The 11,737-nt window shown below is 35.9% G+C and overlaps 1 protein-coding gene across 1 annotated transcript in view; it reads right to left on the reverse strand.

The window, feature by feature from the left end:
- The window catches only part of COL4A4 (collagen type IV alpha 4 chain), a gene marked incomplete at its 5' end in the record, with an annotated part of 62,686 nt that extends 50,955 nt beyond the window's left edge, over positions 1-11,731 (reverse strand). The window contains 3 exons of the mRNA XM_017732906.1: positions 7,796-7,873; positions 9,725-9,764; positions 11,697-11,731. Coding sequence (XP_017588395.1) covers positions 7,796-7,873; positions 9,725-9,764; positions 11,697-11,731 — 153 coding nt within the window. The remainder of the gene's footprint in view (positions 1-7,795; positions 7,874-9,724; positions 9,765-11,696) is intronic.
- Positions 11,732-11,737: the final 6 nt, after the last annotated feature.

The following is an 11,737-nucleotide window of genomic DNA, read 5'->3' on the forward strand; positions in this document are numbered from 1 at the left end:
AGCAGGCTGAATCTGTCTGGACAAAATCTTCCTTTGTGAATTACATGCAGGAACCTAAGCCTCTTTTTATTTATTTTCTACCTGTCTTTTTAAAATCAGTGTGATTTGACAGTCGGACAAGAAGTGAAAAAATGTATGGTGTGCATCATTCAATCAAATCAGCAAAGCAACAGAGAAGATAATTTATTACATGTTTGGACAGGAACATACTGTAGGTTTATGCCACAGTGGAAGTAGGACTGGATGACCACTGGCCCTTAAGCTATGAACAGGAACTTAGTCCAGAGGCTAGGAAGAGAAGTCCTACACTTAGAAATAAGGACTACCTGAAAAAAGAATTCTCACATGACTCGTGTTCCATTTATCTTTACTTGCTCCTCTCACTTCAATCTTGATCCTGCTTCCAGAGAAGTCACTGGCAAAAATTCCAGGGCAGAATCAGCATGTTGTCTTCTCTAACAGTTACAATATTCTTGATACCAGAATTTGAGCAGTGTAAAATATTATGCAAATTAAGGGCTCCTGGTATTAAAAGCTGATGATTCTGCATCCTTGTTAACAGTGAATGGACAGTCAGGATTCTGGGTGTTGGGTGTTTGCTTGCATGAACAGTTGCAGCCTGTCTACCAGCAGTGCCTTGCACATTCTCTGTTAGAATGAATTTATTAATTAAAGTACTTTTAAGGCAGCTATTATGCCCTTTAAATACTTGGCTGAAAAAAAGAACTGGACAACCATTTTAATTAAAGCATAATTTTGAGTACAAGTGAAATGAATGAAACCAATAATAAAATACAACTGTTTGAACCATTAACTTTACTGGAAGTGGTATGGCTTTTTAGTACTCTAAACTAGCTATCACCTTGCAAACGCATCATTCGTCAACAAGAAAAGAAAAGCATAAGATATTTTGCACTAATTTTTTCATGTCTTTGTCTTTTAATGCATTTTGTTGACAACAGGTTTCTGCACCAACTTCAAGATTTTTAATTAATAGTGTATATACTCTGCATTCAAGAGTTGAAAATTTTCAAAACATGTTATATCCTTTGGACAGTTAAGAAACATGATTTTTATTGCACTCAGAAAAAAAGCTGAGACACTGTAGGCATTCTACGGTAGTTATCATAATTAACAAATAAACACTTCCAGGACATGTAGTCCTTTAGGTTGATGAAATGTCTTCATCTGCTGCTACCCTGTGAATTTAATTGACTCCATGGTCTTCAGTGGAAGGTAGTGAAGTCATAGAACAGAGTCACTGAATTCAGAATTCACAATGGGTTTGGCAGCTGATACAACTTTAGCATGCCATGTGAAGCTGATGGATTCTCTCTCTTTCTTTTAGCTCAAAGACTGATAATGACTGGGAGCTTTGTTAAGACCAAACTGATACCATGTCATAACATCTATTATCACATCTATTATTTGTGCCCATCCAATGTGACTACCACAGCATTACAGTCTCAGGACAGCTGTAAAAATAAAGAGGATGAAGGTAGTCATGCTCATGTGGAAATGACAAATTAGCTCAGATAAAATGAACAGAATATTATGCCCGCTCTGCCATCTGATGCCAATAAATTCCTCTAGGTTTTCAGTGCCTTGTTAATTGTCTAGGTCAGGAACTACCCATGCCAAGACTACAATCTGTTATTTTAGCATATCCTGGGCTTGACCTGCAGTAAGAAATTGACTTTAGGCAAAACAAGGCTGTATTTTTTTTTAATTAACTATGCTTCCCAAGACTAAGACTGCAAATACTTCAGAATCATGCAACAAAACATTTAATACTGTTTGGAAAAGGCAATGGACAAGGTTATTTGGAATTACTTTTTTTTTGATGCCTGAGACTGAAGAGTACCTGATTTTGAGAGTGCCTTAAGCACTCAACTCTCTCAATACAATGTTTTAAAGGAGTCTTAATTAGAAATAAAAAAACATTGTGCTACTTGAGTGAATTCTGTCTTGCTTCTTACTATCAATAAAGTCAAAAGAAGCCCAGTTATTGCCTTCAATTAGGGCAGTACCCTATGTTACAGGCTATGGAGATATACCAGTGATATGTGAAATGCACTTACCTTCTGTTTATAAGAACAAAAGTGAAAATGCCCAGCAACTCCACACAGATTGTAGGCAAATAATACAGCAACCCTTTCCACTGTGGACTGGTCTCTGGCTTGTGACTGTAACCAGTCTTTCTCATTTCACCAGGAGCAGGACAGAGCAAGGAAGGAAAGTAAAGCAGTCTCTGGGCAAGAGAGGAGTGCTCACAAAGGCATTTGGAGAGATACTTTATTTTGTAATTTGCTTAGTGAGGTGGGGGCATCCACTGCTACTCTAAGCTCCACCCATGTCCTCTCCCCTTTTGGAAGAGCTGGTCAATTACAAAGCAAAGCCACAGCTTCCAGGGCTTGGAGGGGTGTCCATTCTGGGAAGATTCTACTCCTCACTGTGTAAGACTGGGACCAAGCTCATTTTCACTGTAAGTCAAGGCTCAAAAAACCCCAAAACAAACCCTCTTCTAAATATAAACTTAGATTAAGATGAGATAAATCTGGAAATCATACAATTTGGCATTAAATCCAGTCTCTTGTCCTTAATAGACCAAATTAAAAAATTTCTTTTTCATAGCTTTTTAGCCAAGTAAATGCAGTAATAATACTTAGAGCTTGAGTTTTCATAGAATGGTTTGGGGTGGAAGGGATCTTAAAGATCAAGTAGTTTCAAACCCCCTGCCCAGTAAAGCAGGTCACTCAAAACCCCATTGAACCTGGCCTTGAACACTTCCACGGATGGGGCAGCCACAGCTTCTGTGGGCAGCCTGGGCCAGGGCCTCACCACCCTCACAGTAAAGAATTTCTTCCTCATATCCAACCTAAACCTAATCTCTTTCAGCCTGAAGCCACTATCCCTTGTCCTGTCACTACAGGTACTTGTAAACAGTCTCTCTCCATCTTTCTTGTAAAGAACATCTGAACCATGCTGTAAACTATTGGAAAATTTGGCAACTTCTCATCATATTTTTCAATGATATAATATGCTACAGGAACAAAATACCTGATGAGGCAGCTTAGTATTCACGGTGATACTTCACAGAAGCAAGACAAATCATAATGAAGTGCTGAAAACATTATTCACAATGTATACTTGGGTTTGCGTTTTAACCCTGTGGGACTATGAAAAGAAAAACTATCCAATAAGCCAGTGGGTGTCACTGTTGTGTTAAACAAACTTAACAAAACATAACTTAGCACTGAAACTCTTTAACTGCTAATGGCTGAAAGCAGAGAGCTACAAATAGAGCATCGTAGACCACAAATAATTAACATCAGATTAGCTAATAAAATAAAATTGAGTTTTGCTCTGAACCATTTTATTAAAACAAGCCACCGATAAAAAAGAATGGTTTTGCAGAGTTTTATCTTGGTTGATGTGGAAAAGCTTGGCAATCTGCAGCAACTGAGAAAAAACACCATTTTCAGTACAGTAGGACAGGGGAACCAAAAGTATTAAGAAAAGAAAAATGCTCAAGAACAAAAGGAGAGATAATTTAGAGAGATCAAAACTTGAAAAATTTTTAAAATGTCTAATATGAAAAATGCTAATTTACAGATGCTGTAGCTGGGCATCCTATACGAAGAACAACCTCAAAGAGACCTTACAGTGGTTGGTGTTATTCTCCTTACAGACTGGAGTGGTTCTGTTCCTATTCCACATTCTGGAAAGCAGGATCCATTCCCTACCACTTCAAATCCTAACTTCTGGAGTCAGAGAACTGCCTATTCCTCTGCCCAGTTTAAAAAAAAAAAAAAAAGTGTGGTCTGCTTCAGATATAGATTTAGGGGTCTCATTTCTCTGAGTCTGTTTTACAGAAAAACATAATATGGTTCTCAGTGAATGTAAGTGAAATGCAAAAGAGATGTTACAGAAATGTATAACTGGTCTCAGGAATCTTCTGCTTTAAAACTTAAAACTAATGTACTGGGAAAAAAATTATCAACAGGTAAGAGGCAAATAATGGGAGAAATCTGGATTTCCTCAGATGCTAGTGTACATATATCTCTGATAGTGGATTTGAGACCAAGTAGAAGGATTTTACATATTTATTTCCTGAGTGTGTAACTTGAAGATTCAAATACAAGTACTGGGTATTCCATGTGAATGACAGATTGACACTGCATACTGACATGCAAAAAAAGTGTGGTTTGATAAATGCCTCTTACTCCCCAAAACAGGCAGAATTTGCACAATTTTTACAGTTAGAACATTTAAAATATGTTTACACTGTGCTGTAAATTGAACTCACATAACCCATGGAACCTACTAAGGCAATTTGGCAACTCACAAGATCTACTGGGGAGATGTTACAAGAGAAGCAGTGCCAGAGGACTGACTTACTCACAGGTAACTTTCCTCATTTTTACCCCAGGACGGTGCATTCTTGCCCTGCAGTGACTGACTGATAGCAGCTGACTTCCTAACTTACCTGTGATGCCCAAGTGACTCAGCATCTCTTGTGAATGCTTACTCCTTATATCTGAAATGTCAGACAGTGTAAAACCCTCCTCTTAGATGCTGCATTCTCCCCTACACTAGGACAAAAATAAGCCTCTTGCTTCATCTGCAAAAGAACAAACATTGGTCCTGCTGAGTTATATTTATTATTCACTTTGATCCAGGCATTTCACATGATCCCATAGAAGCCAGAGCAGGTTGGGTCATGAATAGATGCTTGCTTCCCAAATCTACTTAACTAAAAACAAAGCCAACGGAATTGAATAGGATCAAACTCTGGGGTCAGCACAGGACAGGTTTACAATTGGTCAGTGCTAACTGCAAACATTTTTTTTTAACTATCTAAATTCTATTAGAGCAGCCAGCATTTTTGGAAGCCTGTGATACAACACTGCAGGAGTTTTCTAGGAAACAACTTTCCAATGCAGAAAAAGAGGATGAAATGGTGGAAAAGGTTTTATTAGGTCTCTAACGAAAATTGAAATCACAGACTTTATGGCCTACCAAAAAGGAAGAGGGGAGGGGAAAAAGAATCTAAAAAGTCATGTACTGGCATATATACTTTCACCAATGATGTTTTGCTTCATTTATCTGTTCTACAGTTCTGAAATCTCTAGGTATGGTACCACACAGTATGGGCAAAGAGATTTAGCAGCACATTTTAATGGTGTCCTATGGAAGAAAGAGTCCTTTTGAGTTGTGACATAAGATCAAAAGATAAACAATATAATGTAAGACTAACTCCAAAAAGATTGTAATCCCAATTGAACAGAAAATTTCATTGTGATGTGGACAATTGTAATGATATACTACCAGCAGTAGTGACTAAAATGTTTTTTCAGACAGTGATTTCTTGCTAATGAATAGGAGTGCAAATCTATTTATTGCACAGACTTACATATGGTTGAGAGAATATAAAAGGACAGGTACACAAGCTCTTCTAAAACTCAATAGAGTGACTGATGTATAGATATAACGGTTTTATTTAAATATTTAATGAAAGTTCAGCTATTTGCTTCTACTTTTCTTTAAACTTGCCCAGTATCAATACATTCAAGTCTGGTCACTGCAGTTTCATTTTCTTATTCCCATGGTCAGCTTTTCCATAGCTAAAACCTCAGTTATCATTATCAGGTCTACTTATAATGAAGAAGGCTTTTGATGTTGAAATTTAAAATATTTTCAAATGGGCAAATAGAAGGCAAAGTCGTAATACCAAAAGTTCTGAATATTTAGGTTTGTGTACTGTACAGTGCCAGAGGCTTTTAATGATCATTTATTTCTTACACTTTTGAGACAGGATTGAGGAAGATGTAAAACTCTGAGGAACCAGACTCAGAGCAGGATTCAGACAGAAAAGCAGATAAAGCAGATGTTTTACATTCTAGGAAGCTAGCAATAAGATAAACAAATCTTTTATTTTGTAATGAGTAGTCTCCACAAAAGCTCAGAGAGCTTTGCTCAGAGAGCAAAGTTAGTGTGTCAGAGTGTAAAAGCAGAACACAGCAAACTTTAAAAACCAAAAGAACTGTAGGATGAAAGACAAGATTAACTAATCCTATAGAAAATTATTCATCACCATATATTAGTATAGAAAATATGTGCAGTAATCTATGTGAAGCAGTGTTTAGTTAAGCCATATTTCATGTAGGGTCTGAAGAATACTTCTGTTTCTAGCATATGGATTAATATAATTGACTATACTAAATATATATTCATATTACATTGGAGATACTTTGCCCATTATTCATCAGGGTACATGTACATCCTTATTTCAGAGCTTTTTCAGAAAATGGTACAATTCTCAGATTTTTTTTTTGCAAATTTACATTTGCAAAACAACATTACATTTATTTTGAAATATTTATTACGCTTCTATTTGGCACTTAGGTCCAGTTCCTTGGAATTATTTAGAAATCTAACTGCAAATGCATGAATCATAGTACAGTTTACCTGTGATGAGGACACCTTAGGAAAGAGCCAGAACAACTGCAGGAGGTGTTTATTATTGACTGATTATGGGCATGTAATTCAGAACTTCCAGGCTACTGAATGAGAACCCAAATCAGGGGAACTCCCCCTAGTTTGAAAGTCAGTTGTTTTTAAATGGCACTTCAGATCAGGTTTTTGGTATCCAAAACAGTCTATTCAGTAGCACTGAGAGACACTGCAGTGGTACCAGTCAAAATACTGTTCCTGGGATGCCCTTTGTTAGCACAGTGTTACAGAGATATACGCATCCTAGGCCTGTATTATGAAAATCCTACAGCATGGGGGACTTTCACATAGACATAATCCTGGAGGATTAGGATAGGATCCAAGGACACCAGGGCAGTGATCATGACACAGCAAAGCGTGCAGCTAACTGCAGAAGCACAGGAAGAAAAAGGTGTGTCTTGCTTTTCTGGCAACTCAGGTTGTACACAAAGAAATCGGGCATGTGGCTCTTCCAAAACTGATCCACCATGTTCAAGTTTTCTAAACCTAAACGTAACCATTAGTACTTTGGTAGAAAACAATTTTCATCACTGACAATTTTTCAGTTGATCACCAATCAGGACATACATACATATACATATGTATATAACTTTTATATATATATATGAGTTTTTTCCTCACACAACATTTAAATTATTTGCTATCTCTATATAGAGATGTATTCTGAGAAAGAACAGCCAAGATAAAAGTCTTCACAGGACATATTTTAATTAACAATTAGCAACATGCACAGTTACTAATTTTAGCATGTAATGTGAAAATGCCTTAGAGTTGTTTTATAATTATTCATATGACAAAGACAATTCAGATTTTTTTAAAGTTAGTATTTTAAGTGAGTAAAATAAAAAGTCTGCAAACATTTTCAGAGTCACCTAACCCAAACAAGAAATAACTAAGTTCTCAAAAACCTAGAGAATGGCATGGACATTCTCTCTTAAGCAGCCTCTTATTAGAAAACAAGCATAGATTTCTATAGTTTACATGTATTAGGAATTACATCTGTCTAACTCCTAGAGTGATCTCATAGAATCCTTAAATACAAAAAAGGCACCATAATTAGTACCAATCCAGTTTACAAACAAAGTTCTTTATAAACAACTTTCTTCAGTGACAGCTGTACTTGATACCAGTGAAAGAATTATGCTAGTTTGTCAGATGTGTTTGTGTCTGAATTTTGGTTTAGTGATTTATCAACCATGTTGATTTTCAGGAACAACAAAGTGCACAAAATGAACAGTATTTACAACAGTAATTGTCATTCATTCTAATCATCACTTACCCTTGATCCTTTTTCTGGAAAGCACCGACAAACTGAACAATCCTGTCCCCCACATGGATCAATATATGCATATCCTCCCTAAAAATTAAAAGTTTATGGATTTATCAATGCACAACAGACAACAATTACTCCATCAAATATTGTCAGCTGGACATATTAGCTAATTAGAGGATTTTCAAGGCTAAAGATCTCTCATCAACATAAACATGCTGGCAAGGTAGAAGCAATAAGTAAAAGCTTATTACTGTTGCTGTAGAAGGTGGAAGATCTTAACTACAAGTTATGTTACATAACACTAAGTATTACAGCCAATGTAACTTAGGAAACCAGCTGCACCCAGAAATACATTTTAACAGAATCAGAATTTTATTTGCAATAATGTGAAATTTGTAACCCATCACATTATTTTATGAGATTGTTTAACTACAATGAAACTATAAAAGGCAAAACAAGGTGAAGGAGCAAGAAGTTCATTCAGACATAAAATCTTGAATTTAATTCTTGTCTATTAAGTGAAACAAAATATACACATGGTGTAATTATGCATTGCCTACTATGAACTTACTTCTTTCTTGTATTAAAAATTTCCGTTATTGTCCTCTTAATAGCAAAGAAGTGACTGCTTTGTTTCATCAAATTGCAATGAGAAAAAAAATATTCAAGGGGAAATGAAAACACAACAAAATGTAAATTCACTAGTGTGGTAAGTGAACATGATTTCATTATTCATTTCTATTTTCCCAAATGTAGTAATAAACACACATCATATGCACTTACAAACTTAGTTGGAATGTCCACTAAATAACATTACTTTTTCAGTAAAACTGTAAATTATAAAAGATATTTTTAAAAATATTTTAACAAGGAAGTAAAAGATTTAAGAATAATGTAGGTAAACAAGTAAATGGTGATAAAAAAAGTATTTCCTTAGTGTGGGTTTTCATTATTATCAAGGTCAAGATTGTTTTGTTACTGGTTTTAATACCCAACAGAACACTAAAGGCTCATACTTCAATGTTTCAAGGAGTAAACACTGACAAATTTTAGATAAGGAGGAAAAATTCTGTTCTATCTATAACATTTTTTAAATATCTGGAATTCCCAAACCTCAGAACATGAGGGTATGATGGTCTCTTTCACAGACTACTTGTTTTTCACACACTGCACTTCCCATGAAATTACTAATCCACTCCACACTAGTCTCTCACCGAGTTGTTAGAATCTTACCTCTCCTGGAATGTCAATAGAATACAAGTTTCCAAAAACAGAACTGTTACCCTTTCTTCTGATTGAACACATTTATTTTTTAAAAATATGTCCATTTTCAACATAAAATAAAAAGGCATGAATTTGAGACTTTAAAAAAAAGCCTCTAAAAAAAAGAGCTTCTAAATATTTGAAAGAATACAAAGAGGATGGACTTGAAAGAAGTTACAGTGAGGGCATTGCAAACATTAGGGTTATATGAAGGCCAGTACAGAGAGGATAATAAAGTAGATATTGAAACTATATTACATGTGAAATTTTGGCTTCAGAGCAATGGGAATGTCCATGGAAACCAGTTTAAGATCTAAGCTAACACAGAGAGCAGAGCTTGAAAGCTAGAATTGACATGTGCCCTAATGCAGAACCATCAAAGAGACTTTATGAGGAGGGAGACAGACTCAGTGAACAAGAAGGGTTTTCTACATGCAGCTTTCCAAGAGCACCTAAAGATGCCAGAATTAGAATCTAAGAAACTCCAGAGCATAAAACTGCAAAATAGATAAGCTGAGTAGCAGAAAGGAAAGTCAGAATTGCAGAAATACAGAAAGGAACATCACAGTTTCCCCACAGAACTAGAGGTCATTTTGGTGCATTTGGTGTTACTTGTTTGAACTGTACCATCCTATCACTCACCTCTCTAAAGCAAATATTAATGTCACTTACCCCATCAATTTCTTGAGTTGAAAAAACAATCAGTATCCACCTGATTTAAAAGAAAAAATTAAATTAAAACTAAACTTATAACATCAAATCTTCCCAAAAATTTAGTCTGTAGAAAGTGAGAAGTGATCAAGTGAACACACGATGAAGTCCTGTTTGGGGTGCCTATAGAGTATTTTTATAAGGGGTACACACCATCAAGAAATGGCCAGCCTGTGCTGTAAATATTTGTCTTTTTGGATTTGTGAGACTGAAGACAGACACACAGGCATGAACAAGAGTACGTAAAAGTCCTTACAACTCCCCCTTGTAACCTATTTCCAATCCCGCAATTACAAAGGGCTAGAGAGGAACCACTCCAGACAGATTTCTCCATGGACACCATGAAGTGAAGACTGAGTAGAGATGGGGATGATCTGCATCTACCCTAAAATGAGTTAGCTGGTGCTGTTTTCTTTTGCTCAGAGAGGAAAAGAAAAAGCAGAGCGCAAAGCCACATTCAGAACAGCCACATGATTCCAGAGCAGCTTCTGGGGAAGCCCAGCTCCATGCTAACCATTGCTAGTGATGGACTGTAAAGTTGAAAAAAAAAAAAGAATAAACTAAAATTAAAAGTTAGCTCAAAAATTCTGCAGCAATACAGGAAATAAACATTCCTTTTAATTATTATTAATGCTAATATTATTTTTACTAAGAGCTAAGGTGCTTACTCATTATATGGAAAGATAAATTAGACACAGCCATAGCATACAGACTGCTGTGTACTATTCTACAGGCTACAGTGAAGCCTATATCAAAATTACTCCAACTTTGCAAATATACTAAATTTTACTAAATGGGCATTTAGTAAAATTCCCTATTGAGATCAACTTCTGTTCTTTCTGTGTTAGTCATATGGTCAACTCTTAGAAGCACTAAGAACTGTGCCAGCAAACCCCCAATTACTCTCCCTGATTATTAATTATTCATAGTTTAAACTGGAAATAATATAACCTGTATATGATCTGATATTTACTGATAAATTCAATACTGAAAGCATTAACATGTTTTAGCCATTTATGTACATTTACTCCATATACTTTTTACACCTGTGTTGCCTGCTACTCATTTTCAAATACAGATTTTACTGAAACAAAATATTTATGAAAATAATTAGTAGCAACTGAAGACAGAAGATGCTGTCCCTTGCTAAATATGAAATGAAGGACTGATTAAACAATGTGAAACTGCCAGATGATCAGCTACAGCAGTAAATGGTGGAGAAGTCTTCTGCATACCAGTGGTTCATTGTTTAATGCATCAAGTAAGTTCGTGTTGGAAGGATTTAACTTCACAGGAACACTTCAACCAGGTAGCAGGTAATACTGTTGTTCTGTGATTGTTAATAATTTAACGCCACTTTTGCTTCGACAGACAGTCCCTGTAAATATTTATTCCCATACCAAAGTTGACCAGCTGTGAGTTATTTTTTATTTAGGAAAACACCAAGTTCTCATGAAGCTTTTGCACAAGTGAAATAGAAATCTGATTATGTTTTCTTGATACATGGTGCTGCAGTCCCCCCTTTTTCCAGCCATATACAGCAGGCATGTGTTTACCAGATTCTCTGCCATTTCCAAACCTCTGCCTCCTGAAGCCAGGGAGATGTTCCCTATGTAATTGACTCAGCAGAGACTGTTAGCGGTAAGTCAGTCACAAATAATGCAGAAAAAAGGCAAGAAGAGCTGCCTTGGAGAGACTCAGAGTTATAGTTCCTGTTTCCTACTACTTAAATAGCATAGAACCTGAAATTCAAGTGGTATAAACTTATAGACCAGTAATTGAACTCAAATAAAATAAATTATCACACAGGCTTATCAAATTTATGACAGGCCACAAATTATTTAACTTCTGATTTCTTATTACTGTTAAATTGATAGCTAAGAATATATCTCAGTGCATCTGGTTAAAAAATGTAGTGATCTGTAAAACTCACCAGGCAGCTGTGATAAGCCATTTAATCCGTTCAAATGAATC

The sequence above is a fragment of the Corvus brachyrhynchos genome, unplaced genomic scaffold (genome assembly GCF_000691975.1).
Source record: "Corvus brachyrhynchos isolate BGI_N302 unplaced genomic scaffold, ASM69197v1 scaffold435, whole genome shotgun sequence".
NCBI lineage: Eukaryota > Metazoa > Chordata > Aves > Passeriformes > Corvidae > Corvus > Corvus brachyrhynchos.